The sequence below is a fragment of the Sinocyclocheilus anshuiensis genome, unplaced genomic scaffold, assembly GCF_001515605.1.
Source record: "Sinocyclocheilus anshuiensis isolate Anshui unplaced genomic scaffold, SAMN03320099.WGS_v1.1 scaffold1658, whole genome shotgun sequence".
NCBI lineage: Eukaryota > Metazoa > Chordata > Actinopteri > Cypriniformes > Cyprinidae > Sinocyclocheilus > Sinocyclocheilus anshuiensis.
The window spans coordinates 929,638-947,165 of NW_015547302.1; the positions used below are offsets into that span (position 1 = coordinate 929,638).

A 17,528-nucleotide genomic window follows, 5' to 3' on the forward strand; every position below is an offset into this window, starting at 1 on the left:
CACCGCAATACTACTACTGAATTTACAGTCCAAAACGTACAGCAGTAGTCCGAACAAATGACTCAAATGAACCGGTTCTTTTGAATGATTCATAAACATACAGCGCGACCAATGCAGACTGACTGTCGAAAGAATGAATATTATAAGCCGATTCCTTTAGTAAATCAAAAACACTTACGAAGCAGGAGCAATTATTGATATATTACTCATTTACTGAACCGCAATTAAAAAATGATATGTTAACATCATGAGTTTTTGACCGTTCATCTGACAACTTAATTTTAGATACACAACTAATTGAAATAGTTATCACATTTTGTTGGTTTAGTATTTGTATTTAATATTTAAAACCAGTTATCGGACTAAACTTGTGCTGCCTCTAGAAAAGTCTGTAAAAGCCATTAAAAAGTCTATGTAAACAATACCTTTGGCAAGAAAATTGTATTCAATTTATTTTTGTGCAAACATATTTGTTAAATATGTTTTGAAACCTGAAATTATCTTATAATTTGCTAACAACTGTTGAGGGCAGCAAATCTAACAAGGATCTTTATTCTTCAAAGTACTAAAAGACAGGAATGTTAAATGGAACCGAACTCATCGAGACGAATCGAATTTAGAATCATTAAATTCTTTAGTCGCTCAATCATTTTAGTAAAATTATTGAGTCGCTACCAAAAGAAATCATGCATAAAAACTACACGCAACACAGTACAAACTCACTGTTACTGTTTAAAAGGTCGTCACTTCTCTAAAACTCGCTCGTTTTACCACAAAAATAAATAAACACTGGCGTTACCTTAATATCTTGAGGTTTGCAGCACCAGGTTAGTGATTCTGTCTTATCTTTAAAACAGACGCCAAGAGCAAAATCGCCAGTGTCAGATGCACTTCGAAAACTGCTTCAGCGCTTAAAAAATTAATAAAGAAGTGGCGACGGAGGCAGAGCCAGCTTCGTCTGTGAGAAAGCGTTTAGCTGTGTTTGTCCGGTGGAGAACTGACTGTGAACTGAACACGCCTAACTGTGAGTGACTCTCCCATAGAGTCACAGCACCGCCCGCACTCGTCTGTCTGAGCTGAGTGATGCACTTTGATCAGATGCTGTGCGTGTGTATGGACTGCTTCTTATCGAGCACACTAACACTAGTGACAGACAGACAGACTGCTTCTTATCGAGCACACTAACACTAGTGACAGACAGACAGAGAGATAGAGAGATAGATAGATAGATAGATAGATAGATAGATAGATGATTAATCAACTGAAACTTGTTAAATTTTTGGTTACACTGACAATCAACAGGGTGGTGTGACATTTAAACTATTAAAAGTCTCATCATCAAATGGCATCATTTTCAGTATGTTTGGCATCTGAGTGATTGTATTTATATCTGTACTTTCAGATTGTGCAATTGCTTTAACAGTTATCACATAATTAAGCTGCAATATATTTGATTGCCAAATGCTTGATTAACTAATACAGGAATTTGTGGTACCAGATTGTAAAAGCTCCAATCAAATCCTTACTTTGTTCAAAGGGATTATAGACCATTTCATTTATTAGGGAGACATGAAACAAAAATGTTTAACTGTTGTTTATCAAAATGAAATCCTAACTAGATTGATGGATGGATGGAGCGACAATAGATAGATAGATAGATAGATAGAGGTAGAACAACATGCAGACAGACAAATAAATGGATGGATAGATAGATATTGCATACATACTGTACATACATGCAATACACAAAACCATATTATTACCAAAAGAGAGAGCAGTCAGTGTATTTAGTGTTGAGCAGAAGCTGGTAATGAGAGCTGCTGGGAAAACAATGTGACATTCCGATCCTCACTAGTACTATAATGGGCTGGATTAAAATGACTTGCTGAATTAGTGGCTATGGGCTGGTCAAAGAAAATACCAACAACAGGAGGATTATTCCTGCATGCACATGAATATGTGTGTTTGGCCTCAAAACACTGAACAGAGATCAGCAGATAGAAGTGACCACATAGTCACCAAAAATCAATAATAATCTATGGACTGCTCAGTTTAACAGTTAAATTTCACTTTAGTGACATAGTGTGGTAGAAGAGAGGAAAAACATCAAAAACATGAGGAAATAAGCTCTTTCTCTGGGGTTTGTTAACAACACAACCAACAAGAAGTTCCTGCTACCATGTTAATAATAAAGACAAAGACACTGGTGTCGTATTGCAAAATCAATGATATTTATTCATATTCTGTCAGTAACCCACAACACAAAAGCAAGAATAAAAGAGAATAAAACAGAAGAATGCCACGTCCACGGACAATGCTGCAGCGGGAAACATGAGCTCTTTGACCATTTCATCCCTGACATCAGATGATAAAACCTGAGAGTCAAGAAAGTCTTGCGTGTCCAATAAGAAATAACGCATCGGTCTCATTAAATCGAACACAAAAAAGTCAACTTTTATTTCATGAATGATATGGAAGATGATCAGTTCCATCAGAACCAAGAAGTGAAACACACTGGGTCATATTTGATCTCTCCAGCTTCAGGGTGTCATTGCGGAACGATGTGCAGAGAAGCCATGTGACACATTACACAGCGATCATGCAGTGAAGTATCGAATGAAGTGTGATAAGGCAAAGTTCACAGACATTTCTCCCTAATTCACATAGACCTGGATGAATATTGCCTAGCAAAACATTCTGGGTCCTTAGTTTTCAGCTCTTATTAAACAACATTTGCAAATAAGCTAGTGTAAACAACGCAATGAGCATTCAGGTCTATGTAACACTGAAGCAGATGACACACAATAGCTCCGAAGATACATTTGAGAATCGCTGCACTTACATTTTCGGCATCCGTGCAACGACAACAGCAAAAAAGCAAGCACGATGTGCATACAACACAATAAAACTTTGGTTGCAGAGACAACTAATCGCACAACAAAAATTAAACTGATTTTTAAATCAACTATGTACAAATAAGGTACGTAAAATATGCAAAATAAATTCTTAAACCACTTATCCAGGAGTCAACTGTGCACAATATACACAAACAATCAACCGTTCCATCTGTCTTTATTCTTTGAAATTCATCAAGAGGTGCTGTGGCAAATGATGGATAAAAAACGGTTCTGATGTAAACCACAGTAAACAGGTCCAGATATGGTTGAGCATCTGCAGGAGATCACACAGACATCATGTTTTACATCAGCTGTAGTTTGGTCATTTTTGGTAGTTTTTATACTTCATATTCGATTCATAAGCTTTTCATCCATCATTTCTGGTTTCGCATATGGTGAATCTACAAGAGAAAAAAAACTTTGAGGTCACGAAGACCATCTTAAAGAAGAAAAATCTGGTTCTGATTAATAGTAGTGTGATAGCCAGTGATGCCAGTAGAAAATAAATTAAAAAAAAATTCTGGGGGAAATTTAATTGCATATTAAAGAGTAGAATAAAAGGTATCAAATCAGCCATTGATTTCCATCATATATATCCTCTCCATCACTCTTTCCACAAACGAGATTCATGACATCTTGTTTTTCCAGTCACCACACAGTGCAAACACTGAGCAGAGTTCTTTCAAATTTTTCTACCAAACTTTCATCATAGCTCTATTGGGGAAAAAAAAAATAAATTATTCACTGAGATCCATGGTAGTTAAAACACTCTACTCTAAATAGCAAACTGAGTTGAAGACAGCAAAAATGTCCACTACTCTAGTAGAACAAGAACAGATAGCATATTTGTATATTTTTCTTTATCATCTGTATTTACAAGAATCTTAACTTGTCTTAAGCTGTGAGTGACATATATTTGCTCTCAAGAGGGAAATAAATGTTAAAGGGGAAATTAGACATCACTTCAAATCCTTCTGATTTCAATGTTAATGTTAAAACATACGTGTACCATCGTCCCTGATAATGTTTCAAGTTGGTTTTTGTCATTAGGGTCCACTTTTTGAAAAATGTCCATTTAAGGCAAAGAGAACAGGGAATGCTGGAGGTCCACGAAGCGGAGAACTTTCTCTGCCGGTGTCCTTCCTTAAAATTTGAGGTAACAACTGCTGAAGAGGTTTTGATATTTTTAGTGGGATGAACTGAGAATTTTTTAGAGGGGGGGAATCATTTCAGTCTCTGTAAACCCCTTTCTGCTTTTCATCATTGGCACCCACCTATGAACAGACTATAAGATCTCCTCAACACCATGAGCGAAGATCATAACCAAACCCGGCTCCAGAATCATATCTTCACCCATGTGCTGGTTCTCACAGGCCATCACCACCACGGCCTGCTTACCCGGAATGCGCTTAGCCACATAGTTTTCATAATATCGGCGGTTCATCTGCCGCGTCTCCAGCGTGGCCAAGCCTTGGGGCCAGTTACGCTCGTGGGCGTTCTCGATGAGGTCATTAACGATTGACAACGGGCATCCACTGTCTATGAGCGATCGTTTGATGACGGCCTGGAGGACGGCGTCAGGTGTGGAGATCATTCCTCCCCAGCGGGTCACGCGAGCGGGCTGGAGAGAGTTCACCCACCTGTGGCCAAACAAGAGTAGTTAGTTAGAAAGTCATCTGATTATCAATTATGGGATTAGCATTATTACTTAATCAACAGTAATTTATCAGTATTCAAGAGCAATTTACATACTCATTGTTTACATAGTAGACTTATATTTTATCCACTGCACAATACAAATAACTACGGCTATGGCCTTAGCCTTATTCTTTTGACAAATATATTATCAAATATATTGTGTATATATATTTAAGTATATATACAAATGTATATATAACTTTAACATTCAAAAGTTTGGTGACAGTAAGTAAAAAAAAAAAAAAGAAATTAATACTTTTATTTAGCAAAGATGCATTCAATTAATCAAAAGTGAAAAAAAGAGACTTTTAAATTGTTAAAAAACTGAAAAAAGTGATCAAGATTTCCACAAAAATATTAAGCAGCACAACACTTTTCAACATTATAATTGTAATAATAAATGTAATAATATTTCACAATATTACTGTTTTTACTGTATTCCAGGTTCTGTAAATTAGGATTAGCGCTGCGTATTGCTCGCATGTAAGCTTTCAGGAGCTGGATGTCACGTTTCTGAATAAAAGAAATAATGAGAATATTAACAAACAGTGTGTTGTGTGCTGATCAGAGCAGAGATTCCATAGATGTTAAATTCAAATAAATTCACAGAGACAGTGATATTCACGTAGCCTCATGATAAAGCATAAAACACACAGGTCTCACCTGTTCTGCAAGTTGGTGCTTGTGCTCAGCTGAAGACTTCTCTAGATCTGCAATCTTGGTCTGCTGTTGCTGAACCACACTGCGAAGGTGCTTAATACAGTTGTGATTGGGCATCTCATCTTTGGGCATTTCTAGTCTGCAGAGTAAAAAAGCAAATGTGATTAAAATGTCAAACAAACATCGAAGACAATTAAGGGCTGTTCACACAGGATGCATTCTTGCATAAAAAAAAAACAGCGTGACGCAGAGCTGAAAAAGATGCTGAAAAAGCAGTGAACCAAGGTACTATTGTCAAACACATCCATACAGCACATGGGCTAAGTGAGAACTAGATGAATATGGTAGATACCCGCAGCCTTCTTCACACGTGACGGGTCGTTTGGGGTTGTGCTCGCAGTCCTTGAGGTGTGACTGCAGCTGGTCGAGCCGAAGGGTGGCCGTGCATCCGAAGCCGGCGTTATCACAGGAGATCTGCAGCTTGGAAAGCATGTTACGCATGATGCGGGGAACGGGTCGAAGATGGGCAAGAGTCACCACAGTGCGGTCCACAGGGCAGCTCTGCTGCTGTGCAAACCACTGTGTGATGCAGGCGTTACAGAATGCATGCTCACAATGCGGGGCCTGAGAGAACAGACAGATTGATCAGGGTGTAACCTGAACTCAATGCCTATTGACTTTTCTTGCTGAAGTGCATTTTTCCGACATTGTATTTGTTTTGATGTTAAAAAAGAAAAAAAAAAGAGCAAAATAAATCCATTGGCAAAGACAGTAATTTATATATATATATAAAAAATTTTTAACTAACTTTACCAATAATAATTTTTTTATTGTTTTTATTAATAATTAATTAAAAAACTAATTTAACAATAATAATAATAATAATTCTACTATTTTATTAATTAATAAAATAACTAACTGAACAATAAAGTATTATTGTTCTTATATTATTTTATTATTATTGATTTTAAGAAATAATAATAATAATAATATATTTTTTATTGTATTCATAGTTTTATCATTTTTAATTCTTTTGTATTAAATAAACAGTCTGTTTACTCTTTTTTTTTGTAAGAAATATAACAATTACATTTTTTATAAAAAAAAACATTTTAGACCCTTGTGAGACACATTCACACAATGATCTTGAAGCAATGATATCTAATAACCGCAAACTCATAATGTCGTGACACAGGCAGAGCCTCTGTCTCTTTCTCAGGGTGTTCTAGAATGTTGCAGTTGAATGGAAAATAAATATCGACCTGCACTGGCTCTTCCAGCACCCCGCTGCAGATGGGACATAACAGATCCTCGTCCACCTCTCCTTGGAACCTGGTGACATCGTACCCCATGGCACATTACCAGAATCCTTTGATATCTGAAATGAAGCAGGCAGGAAGAGTGTGTTGTGAGAACTCAGCCGGTGCAATCAAATGCCTGCCTATCGCCTCTGAGACAGAGATGCATGAGAAGAACTGGATGTACAACAGAATGAAACTGAAAACTTATAGCTTTTGTTGGGCATTTTTAACTGAACACTAAAACCAGCACAGGAACAGAAGAACTTTTACACGATTAAGAGCAGCAAATTACTTGAATAATGCTTTATGTACCAACTGACTTTAATTACAAATTGTGCTATTCATTGCAACATGACCCTATTCTAAAACCTAACAATGCAGTAGTCTAATAAGCCTAAAACACTGTACACACAAATATTGGGTAAAGAGTCTTTGCTCAATTTGTTAATTAATCAGATTGAACTTTTTAACAATACTTCAATTCTATGAACACTAGTGACACAGCCTTAAAATTTGGCCAAACCAAGGCACAGCTTTCACTTTGCTTGTGGAACAGTCTTTATGCCAGGTGAATGTCGATGATGCTTTAAAACATAGGTTTCAGAACAAAACTCCTAAGAAGCACTGCAGGTAAACTGATAGAAGTTTAATGAACATGGCATTTTGAGCTGACCATGGAGGCAGTCAATGTCCCACTACAATACAGACGTAACGTGAATCGCATTTCCTGTACAAAGGTGACCTTCTTTTTGTTCTTTGTAGAGACACTAGGTCTACACAGTTCTCTCAAGTGAAAAATGCAATGGCTGTGTGTTTGTGTGTATGCTGAGACTACTAATGTGCCATCAAAGAAATATGGGTCCACTCTGAAGTGTGGCGGCCCACTTAGTACCCCAACATAATAGGAAACCATTTTGAGTGGCCTAGAGATTGCATTAAGATTAATAATACGAGGATAGAAATTTCACCTCTTTCCTGACTTCATTTTGAGAAACTGCAAACTGGAAAAGCGATCATTAAACAGTTAGTGTCCAAAAGCAGGTGCGATACGATAAAAACGAGAAGTAATAAAAAACATCACTTACAATCGTTTTTTTGTCCTAACCAGCTGTGACAAGCATCAAGACAGTTTGTCAGTCGGTTTCTATTTTTCCATAACGAAATGTTATGACAGCAAAATCAACTTGCATTTAGCTGTATATTTAACATTAAATACACCATGATAGCTTGTGACTGTATCACTTAGCACTTTGTAGCAAGTAAATGTATAATGGTAGTAGATATTAGAGCCCGACCGATATGGGCTCTTCGGAACATTCATTCACGGATTTGCGCTATTGTCTTCATACACAGACGAAACTTACTAGAGAAGTGTGAAGTGTGACATAATATACCTCTGTAAATAAATACAATATAAATTCACGTCTCGCGCACTTTAATGCCCTTTGAATGTAACGTGTACGTTCCCTTGGAACTGGAATCATGGCGGAATTTCATGTGAAGTCCACTTCGCAGGGCACTTACAGTCGAATAAGACAACGCTTGAATGCTGCTGCCTGAACAAGAGACCTCCTTACTGAAGTGAAAGTGTTGACTGGTGTCACTATCTCGAGAACGTGTCGGTGGATCTCCACCAAATTCGGGGGATCCCTTCAGCTCGAGGAGCCCTCTCGAACGCCACCCTCCGCGCTTCGGTACCCCCCGGGATCGCTTAAATTTCACGATTAAAAATCGCGAATTTAATCACCCGTAATTCCCAACCCCCGGGGGCTATCGACACGGGGGTGGTCTCATTCGAAAGCAGGCCTCTAGACGTACACTCGATTCGCGTTCGAGAGGGTTCCTCGAGCTGAAGGGATCCCCCGAAATTGGTGCGGATTCGCCGCGCCTTTATGGAGATATGGCCGTACAAAGTTTCAATGCTTTTCCATAGACTTAAGCTTTAAAGCGTTTCATCCAGGTCACCAGCAGCAAACAATGGAGCGCGATCTGCTGGACAAACTAAGTAATTACACCATTTAAAGCATTTTATCTGCATTATATGTTCATGTTGTAAAAGAAATGTTCATATCGGCGTAGAGCTGCACAATAAATTGAAATGGAATCGAGATCGCGATTTGACAGAACATTTACATTTACATTTACATTTAGTCATTTAGCAGACGCTTTGAATCACATTCGATTAATCGTGCAGCCCTATATCGGCGGCAATTTTCGCCGATACCGATGACAGGCTCATATCGGCCGATAATATTGGCAAAACGATATATCGGTCGGGCTCTAGTAGATATTCACAATAATCACTACTTAAAGACTTATCACAAAATCCACATACCTTTCTGAATATATTTGAGTGTTTTATTTAGGACAAACTCATGCCTAGACTACAAATAAGAACAGTTCTTAGCAGGAATACGCTCCAAAGTGGACCGGATTTTATGGTGGAAATCATTAAGTTATTAACGCCTATACAGAATTACATCTGTGTTAGAACAGACAGAAAGCAGACATTTTAGTACCACAGAGCACAAAAGATTTAAACCATACTAAAATGCATTAACTTCTATGAAATATGCATGATCCGAGTGATTATATAACACACAGTAGCATTAAAGGAGTACAAGACATTTTCTCTGCTACTATATTATGTGAAACATTCAAAAGAAATGTACATTCATACCTCACGAAAGCACAGCCCTCATGATCCCTGTACAATGAGTCGTCCTCATGTGTCAGGTGGACAAGGCGATCTTCCTTATGATGAAAGACTGAACATCCCCCTTAAGAAAGAGAAAACAAGACATCCATTATGATGCAATCAATACACTGCTATTTATTTCAAAGCAATTTAATTAAGTTTTAAAAAGCCTGTTTGAAACATTTCCCTGAAGCTTCAGACAAGTTTGGCGTATTTACTGTCAATTAGTCCATTCCCATTTCAAGATGTTTTGAATACTATGGCCATCAACATTTAAGCTTACGAATGCTTTTATCTCCCACTTTGTCTCTTGAGTGGAAATCCAAAACCATGAATGCCTTGATGCATCGTAATCGAATTAAGAGCCGACTCATTTAAGAGCCTGATGATGTATGGGTGGAAGCTACACATGCACACGCAATCACAGGGCTGGACAGTATGACGTGTAATGAAATGAGAGAATTTTGCAATATATATTTGGGTAGCCATGAGTAGGCAGTGCTTCGATAGCAATTAAGAAACAATGACTCAAATGTGGCTTATCCAATCACGAGTTTGCCTGGTAGGTGAAAAAAAGTCCTATAGAATTACATTGAGCCATGTATAAGGACCAAATCATCATAGAGGCCTGTGGCTGGGCTGACAGTAAGTAACCACCCAGTACACCCTAGCTACCACATAGCAACACCCTGGTAACCATCCATTACTCCCTAGCATTGCGATGAATTTTCACTCAGTGGAATCACAATAACTTGTGTTTTCAGGTTGGTGTGTGTGAACCGGAGACTTTTCCACAGCCTATTGAAACAAAGCAGATGTAGTCAGCAAGGATTAGCCGTGTGATATAAAGCACTTTTATACAGCAGCACTACATTTTTTCTTTGGAATCTAATGTCATAAAAAAACAAGAAGGAGAATGCTGGAGTTGGTACACAGATCAATGCTCTTAATTTGAATTTAAAAAAGGGCAAAAAAAAGGGCTGCATTATGTAGACACAGCATCTCTTCAGATTCATAACAGTTCTGTGAGGGGTGGTGTTGTGTCCCGGTAGGCTTGTGGTGACCTAATTTTAGCTTGTCTAAGCAGACGATGGGCGAGAGTGTGGGTGGTTTAGCACGTTCTTCCCTCAACCCCCATTTTAGAGAGTGCGTTCCTCGCTTTCATTCAGTAAAGATCTGGTTTTAGTGGCACGGATGCATGATCACCAAGAGCACATCCGGGAGTGCACAGGAGTGCAAGTGGCACACGTTTACCAATGTCCAAAGTGCTTTGTTCCATTAAATTTTGTACCACGTATTGGATGACAGGTCTGACAAACCCCCTAAATAAGTATGAGACCATAATATATTAACTTAGCTGTTTTGATGCTGTAAAATGGTGGTTGTTTATCTCTCTCTCTCTCTACACACACACACACACACACACATACATACATACACACACAATAGTGTGTGTGCGTTTCTGCACCAAAAATGTATATAAACATGACATGACAGTCCTGTCTTTCAGCATATAATATGTTAGGGGTTAATGTTAAATGTACAGATGTAGCCATTTAAACAAGATGCATATTGATACATTACAGACAGCCAGCCATGAATATGAATACAATGTCACGCTGGATTCAGACAGACAAGCTAACTGTACTTCTGCCAAAATACATACAGTAATGAACCAGACAGGACATGCCAGAACAGCTGCAAACATCTGTACGGATATTAAACCTCCTGGCGTTGTAAAAAGCTTCTGCCAGCCAGTAACACACGTCTGCTGATGTGCTTGAGCGAATAGGCGCTTAGCATTAGCCAGCTCGCTAACGGTGCTGTACAAAAACAACCAACATAATCATCACAGCCACGGGCCTTCCTTACTGAGTTCGAGTTTTTTGCATATACAAATGAATGAATGTCTTAAATGTATTTTATTCACTGTAAAATCGTCGATGTTAAGAAGATAGCGTAACTTACGTGGCTAACTAGCACGAAATCCAACTAACATTAGCTGAGGCATGCCGAAAGAGCAGCTTTGGTCTAAACATTACACCACGCGTCCATAAATGTCACATTACAAATTCTAGAAACCACTAAAAAACCCTGTAAATGTTACTTGAATACTGTCCTGATCAAATCACGTCTTGTTGTTTCGCCACTGTATTTGCCTCCAGTTTGTGCGACTATCCGGTCATTTTACAAGTTGACATAAATAAAGCGTTGAAAATCACCCAGAAGGACTGTAATACCTGTTCACGTAGATCGCGGTATTCCTCCAAAGCTTAATGTGATTTCTGGATTTCGAGCCTCTGATATTTGCAGTGATCTGGTAGATGGCTGATATCTCTTCCTGAGCCGAGCGGATGAAGTCTGACTGAATCTGCTGAGCCTACAGGACAGAGTGTGTGTGGAGGAGCAATTATAGCCTAACGTTACCAGATGTAGGCTACTCTTGATGTACTCTTAAACACATTACATGCATACTAATCTAAGAGCGTATATATATTTGACCTATGCAGGAGTTATTTAAATTAATTTAATTATCTATCTATCTATCTATCTATCTATCTATCTATCTGTCTGTCTAGCTGTCTGTGCATCTCTACATGCAGATACATTAAAGTTACTTGGACATGCCAAAGTAGGGCTGCAGTGGGCCAATACTTAAATATATTTGATAGGATGAGAGTGAGAATGTGTTGAATTTACATCACACAGTCATGAGGTAAACCAAGTTGATCAATGCCTTTCCAGCCATGTGATCTCCGATAGGCTTAAAGCTGTCTGCTGGTGAAACATTAACATCCTCCTCATAAAACAATGTGCCATGCTTCATGCTTAAACACTAGGACACAGAGAGGATACTGGAGATCATGTAACAGGCTTAAGAGACTGCAAAAAATCATGGGTGGACAGACAGTCTGGTAAAGAGTTTATCAGTTAAAGCATAAATTAAGATGGCATTTTGATGTCTTTAAATACTTTGCATGACTTTGCAATGTGCTTTCTGTACGCTTTTGATTTAAGGGTCTTTATCTTATGTTTCTAGGAAATACAATGTAATTAGATATACCTGACTTTTGAATGCAGAAATTGGTATCTTGGGAAATTTGAGACATTGTTGAGATTTCTTCTAAACTGTAGGAGAAACACATGAGAGTATTAGGATTATTTTTTCAGAGGAATCATCAGCAAACTTAAGCAAGTCTCAATTTTGTCTACCTTAAACCTCTAACCTTCCATCTAGAAGGAACATGTGAGGTATTCCAGAGCTCTCACTCATGATTTTTACAGTATGGATCATAATTTGTTTTTACCAACTGTAATTGGGATTGATTTAGAAATGCCTATTGAATTATGCTTGTTTAATTAAAACTGTGTTATATTGAATGCTGAGGCCCACATGCTAAAGTTATTCATGTTTATTGGCATTTTCCCTAAGGACAACTCTGAGCTTCAAGCTTCTGCTCTACCACTGTATGATTTCTGTGATGATACCAGCCATCCTCGTACTGGCAACACATGTCCAGGTCAACAAGAAAGAGAGCACACAAGTCAAATCTACACAGGAACACTTAGAGGAAGCCTTTGAAGAGCAGGTACGTTTGGATGATTCTGTCAGAACATAACGTTTAAGTAACCAATGATTGTTTTTGTTGCCTGTCTTTGAGAATCTACAATTTACTCGTCCCTACATGTCTGGTAAAGTAGATCTACCACATTCCTTGAGGGATTTTTCAAAACATACAGAGATCAAGTGCTTTTTGCTTGAGGGTTACACTGAGTGCAAAAATCTTATCAACAATGACTCTGATGCAATCAATCAAATTGAACTAGGTTAGAGTTCTAGTTTCAGTACATACTGTATGTTGAAAGCAAATCATAAAGCACTATCATAAAGACACTGGCATGCGTGGACCTTGAAAATGATGTCTGTTGGTAAAATAGTCGTTCAGATTTGATCTTCTCTCAAGGGCTACTACTTGCAACGCCTATTCCTTCAGTATGGGGACAATGGGACTTTGACCTATGAGGGTCTGCAGAAGTTGCTTGGCAGTTTAGGTCTCGGGGAGGTCAGTGTCCTGGAGATCCAACATGGTGGAGTGAAGCATTCTTCTCAACCCCAATCCCATTCCCACTCACATGAAGACTATCATCATCCTCAAAGGACCACAAACTCACCTCCACTCAAAGAAAGGTAAGATGGCTAACGCATTATTGTAATCTTTACACTTTCATTCTACAATCTTCTACAATATTCTTTACACTGACTGTGGTTTGTGCCAATAAAGTTAACTTTTTAATATGTAATCTTTTATTATCCCCACAAAACCAGAGATGAATTTCCCTGTATTTGATGATCTTGTTATTGTTTGCGGAGGACTAATCCATGAAAATATTCAGTCCTAGACCTCACATTAAATCAGTGATCAGAGGATCTCCTCCAGAATGGGGTCACTCAGACTATTTTCCACACCCTGGTCTAAGACACAAACTGGAAGAAAATGTGTCACCGCTGTCAGACCATCCGACAGAGAAACACCTTCATGGGAATGTGAGTATTTACTCCTAAACGTCCTGTTAGAGTGTTACGAATGGACAAAGTCTACCACTGAATTCTCTTCACTATCACATGACCAAAGGTCTGTTGATATCTTGAGACAGTAAAATTCAGTCTATTGTCCTTTCCTGTTCTGTATGAGGTACACAAACTATTTTGGAGAGCGATAATCATGTAAGAGGTCTCTGCTGAAAAGACTGGTTTAAGCCGGTTAGCGCTGGTTTAATGCTGGTCTAGCTGGTGAGCCAGAATATGATATAATGCTGTATATCTGCAAAACTCTGGCAAAAATCTTGCAAAGCTGGTTGACCATCATGAATCTTCTGGAGATGCTGGTTGATAAGAGCTTGCTGGTTAAACTACTGAGGAGGATTTATTGGACTACCAGCACACAAATATCCCCAACTGTGGATTAGCATCTACATCACAATATGTGCAATATGTAAATACATACTTAAGTATAGAAGCCTATTTCTTCGAAATTCTGATATACTTAGTAGTAATTATGAGATAAAAAGTCAAAATATGTCATAATTATGATGTCAAAATTATGAGAAAAATGTGATACAAAATTATGAGTTAAAATGTAGTAATTATTATATTATAATAAAAAAGTCAAAATTATGAAAAAAACAATTGACAAGTTCGAAATCATGAAATAAAAAGTCAGAATTATCACAAAATTCTAAATTATAAGATAAAAGGTCATAATTTTGACTTTTTAATCACATAATTATGTAAACCATACCACAGTATACCATAATTTCAACTTTTTACATAATTTCAACTTTTTGTTGGTAATGCAATAAAGTTAGGCTTCATTATAGCAAAATAAATCAGAATTTTTCCTGTGTATTATCTTAAAATGTTCAATAAGGAAATAAACAGACCATTACAATGCACAAAACCATCGGCCTATAGTGACATTACCATTGCAACGTTACAGTAATATTAACACTTAAAGTCCTCTGAGGTCATTTTCACTACAGCTGATAACTGATACACAACATGGTATCAGTTGTGTTCGCAGAAAACAAGAGAAAGTGAGTCTGCGGTGTGATACGAGACATGGAAGTAGCGCAAGCTTTGAATAACCAATCATAATGGAGTATTTCAGAGAGCTGTGTAATAATCTGAACCTCACATTTCTTACTCCCTTATCGCAGTGTCTAAATGTTACCCAGCTCCTGTGGAACTTCGGGCTGGGCCAAGCGTCCCATATCACTCCTGCCCATTTCACCTTCCTGTGCCCTGCCCTCCTGTTCCAGATTGACAGTGGAGTGTGTCTGCGGCACACAGAGGTGCAGTCACAGGGAAGCAAAACCAGTGAGAGTTTCCTGAGAGGTGTGTGTGTAAACGGTTTCTGCCAAGTCAAGTGTGATATCAGAATCAATTTTGTGTTTGTTTTCATGATAGTGCAGGTTAAGCATAGTCATTGTATCTCAGCACTAGGATGGGCCTCCTTGGCACTCTTTGCTATCAGTTTGCCTTCCCTGGTTGCCCTGGGACTGGCACCCCTGCTTCAACCTTCCATCCTTCATATATTCCTGTGCCCGATGGTTGGCATGGCAGTGGGCACATTATGTGGAGATGCCCTCCTGCACCTCCTGCCCCATGTAAGTAATACACAATACAAAATTAAGCACAATTTCAAGAAAGTATTATTCTGTAATAATTCAAGCGCTATAGATGTATATTTTTTGTGATTTCAGGCCATCTTCAGTCAACACATTGAACATCAGGATGCTGTTTTCAAGGGTCTGAGCGTGTTGGGAGGACTTTACCTTCTGTTTGCCTTTGAGAGCCTTCTGGGACTTAAACAACATTTCAAGGTAAGTTTCATCCAGTGGGACTTTAATCATGACCCGCTGACTTAAGTAAAAGAGATGTGGAGATGTTTTCCATTTATGGATTTTTTTTCCCTATTTGTCCCCTTCTTCAAACATAATTTAAAGAAAAGGAAACATGATGCAGAGTCTGGAAGGGAGCTGGACACACTGCAGGGTATGTTTATTTTCAGACATGTGAAAGAGCAAACCAGAAAGAAAATCATTAATGATTATGGAACATATAAATTAATCGGGATCTGTCATAGGTACCTCAACAGCCAATCAGAATGAGAGTTCAGGGCATGGCCATTCTCATGGGCAGCCTGGACCAGGGAAGATGGGCATCAGAAGCATGGCATGGATGGTGGTCATGGGAGATGGGATACATAACCTCACAGATGGACTAGCCATTGGTACATAAAAGTTATTACTGATTAAAGTTGCATTAAGTAATAAGTAATCACTTTAAATTGATTACACTCAGAAAATGTAACTAAATAATAATAATTTAGGCCCTGAAGCAAAACCAACTGAGAAACACCGATATAAGAGCCAACGAAACATAAAACTGTTATTTAGTGCACCTTTAAAGCAACGGCATATAAGTTTTTACCTCGAAATGTTAGTTTCATAATCATTCTGATGGTACTCCAAAGTCGCAAAAATACACAAAACTGCATAGTTGCTTTCATTTAGAAATAAAAGCATTTTTTTTTTTTAATTCTGACACTTTAATCTTAATACATTTAACAAACATTTTCTTGTTCTCCTCTAGGTGTTGCATTTTCTCAGAGTCTGACAGGTGGCCTCAGCACTACGATCGCTGTGTTCTGTCATGAGCTTCCTCATGAGTTAGGTGTGTTTGAGTCATTTCTATTCTTTATGTTCATCATGAATGATCAATATTGCATATATATATATTTATTTCTTTGCATGTGTCTGCAGGCGATTTGGCGGTGCTGTTGGCTGCAGGCTGGCCTGTACGCAGACTGGCTGTGTTTAGCGCCATCTCTGCTTTGCTGGGCTTTGTTGGCGTTTTAACAGGAACTGCACTGGGAAACCAGTGGGCGACACACTCACCTTGGATTCTAACCATCACCGCTGGGGTCTTCCTTTATATTGCTCTTGCTGACATGGTAATAATTTTGATTGGCAAAATACAGTAATGTTAATTTATGACTTCATTTTTATCTTGAAAAGCTAATATAATCCATAACAGTCATATTGAATACAATGTCTTTATATAAGTTAAAGTTGTGATTCTGTTTCTATAGATGCCTGAAATGCTCCATGGAGATGCTGGATCTCTGAGCCCTCTGAAGCGCTTCCTCCTGCAGAGTCTGGGCCTGCTGATAGGGGGCGCAATCATGCTTTGCATCGCCCTCTTTGAGGACCATATTGCTGTTAGCCTGGGAGAAGTCTAAGGATATGAAGACTATCCAAATGAGATCCTCAGGATGTCACGCCAGAATTTCCATCCAAGCAGCAGTATTATGTACATACCTCCTCCCATAATGAACTACTGTGCACTGAATGGATTGCTATAAGAAGAGATACAGTGGGATGAACTCATATATACACATCCTTGGGCAACTACTTCTCAACCTAAGCTGAATTTCTGAATTTTAAATGGTGGGGAAAAAAAACAACTTCTTACTGAATGATGACATCTACAGAAAATTCCAGGGCTCAGCTATAAGAATGGTCTGATGAAAGAGTTTCTGCCCTTTGAGTTGAATGCGGTGTTGTCAGTATGTCTTTCATTTATCATATAAATATTTCTATGTCTTGCAACTTGCTTTTTAATGATGTATTAAACATGGTTGTTGTTAAAATGATAAAAATGAACAATCTTTACAATAACCATAATGTTATTGTTTCTAGCAAAAGGCG

The 17,528-nt window shown here is 38.2% G+C and overlaps 2 protein-coding genes and 1 pseudogene across 2 annotated transcripts in view; 1 reads left to right on the top strand and 2 right to left on the bottom strand.

Annotated features, from left to right (window-relative positions):
• Positions 1-996, bottom strand: part of LOC107701752 (diacylglycerol kinase alpha-like) — a 28,608-nt gene extending 27,612 nt beyond the window's left edge. The window contains exon 1 of the mRNA XM_016503863.1: positions 800-996. The gene's annotated coding sequence lies outside the window, so the exon portion shown is untranslated. The remainder of the gene's footprint in view (positions 1-799) is intronic.
• A 1,216-nt stretch (positions 997-2,212) lies between these two features.
• On the bottom strand, positions 2,213-11,635 carry LOC107701697 (E3 ubiquitin-protein ligase NRDP1-like). The gene is made up of 8 exons (XM_016503766.1): positions 11,495-11,635; positions 9,237-9,336; positions 6,518-6,633; positions 5,608-5,879; positions 5,259-5,394; positions 5,030-5,108; positions 4,695-4,713; positions 2,213-4,537 (listed from the first exon to the last, which is right to left on the bottom strand). The coding sequence occupies exons 3-8, from the start codon at positions 6,605-6,607 to the stop codon at positions 4,183-4,185; spliced, it is 951 nt and encodes a 316-aa protein (XP_016359252.1). The 5' UTR covers positions 6,608-6,633; positions 9,237-9,336; positions 11,495-11,635; the 3' UTR covers positions 2,213-4,182.
• A 352-nt stretch (positions 11,636-11,987) lies between these two features.
• On the top strand, positions 11,988-17,268 carry LOC107701753 (zinc transporter ZIP5-like; annotated as a pseudogene).
• Positions 17,269-17,528: the final 260 nt, after the last annotated feature.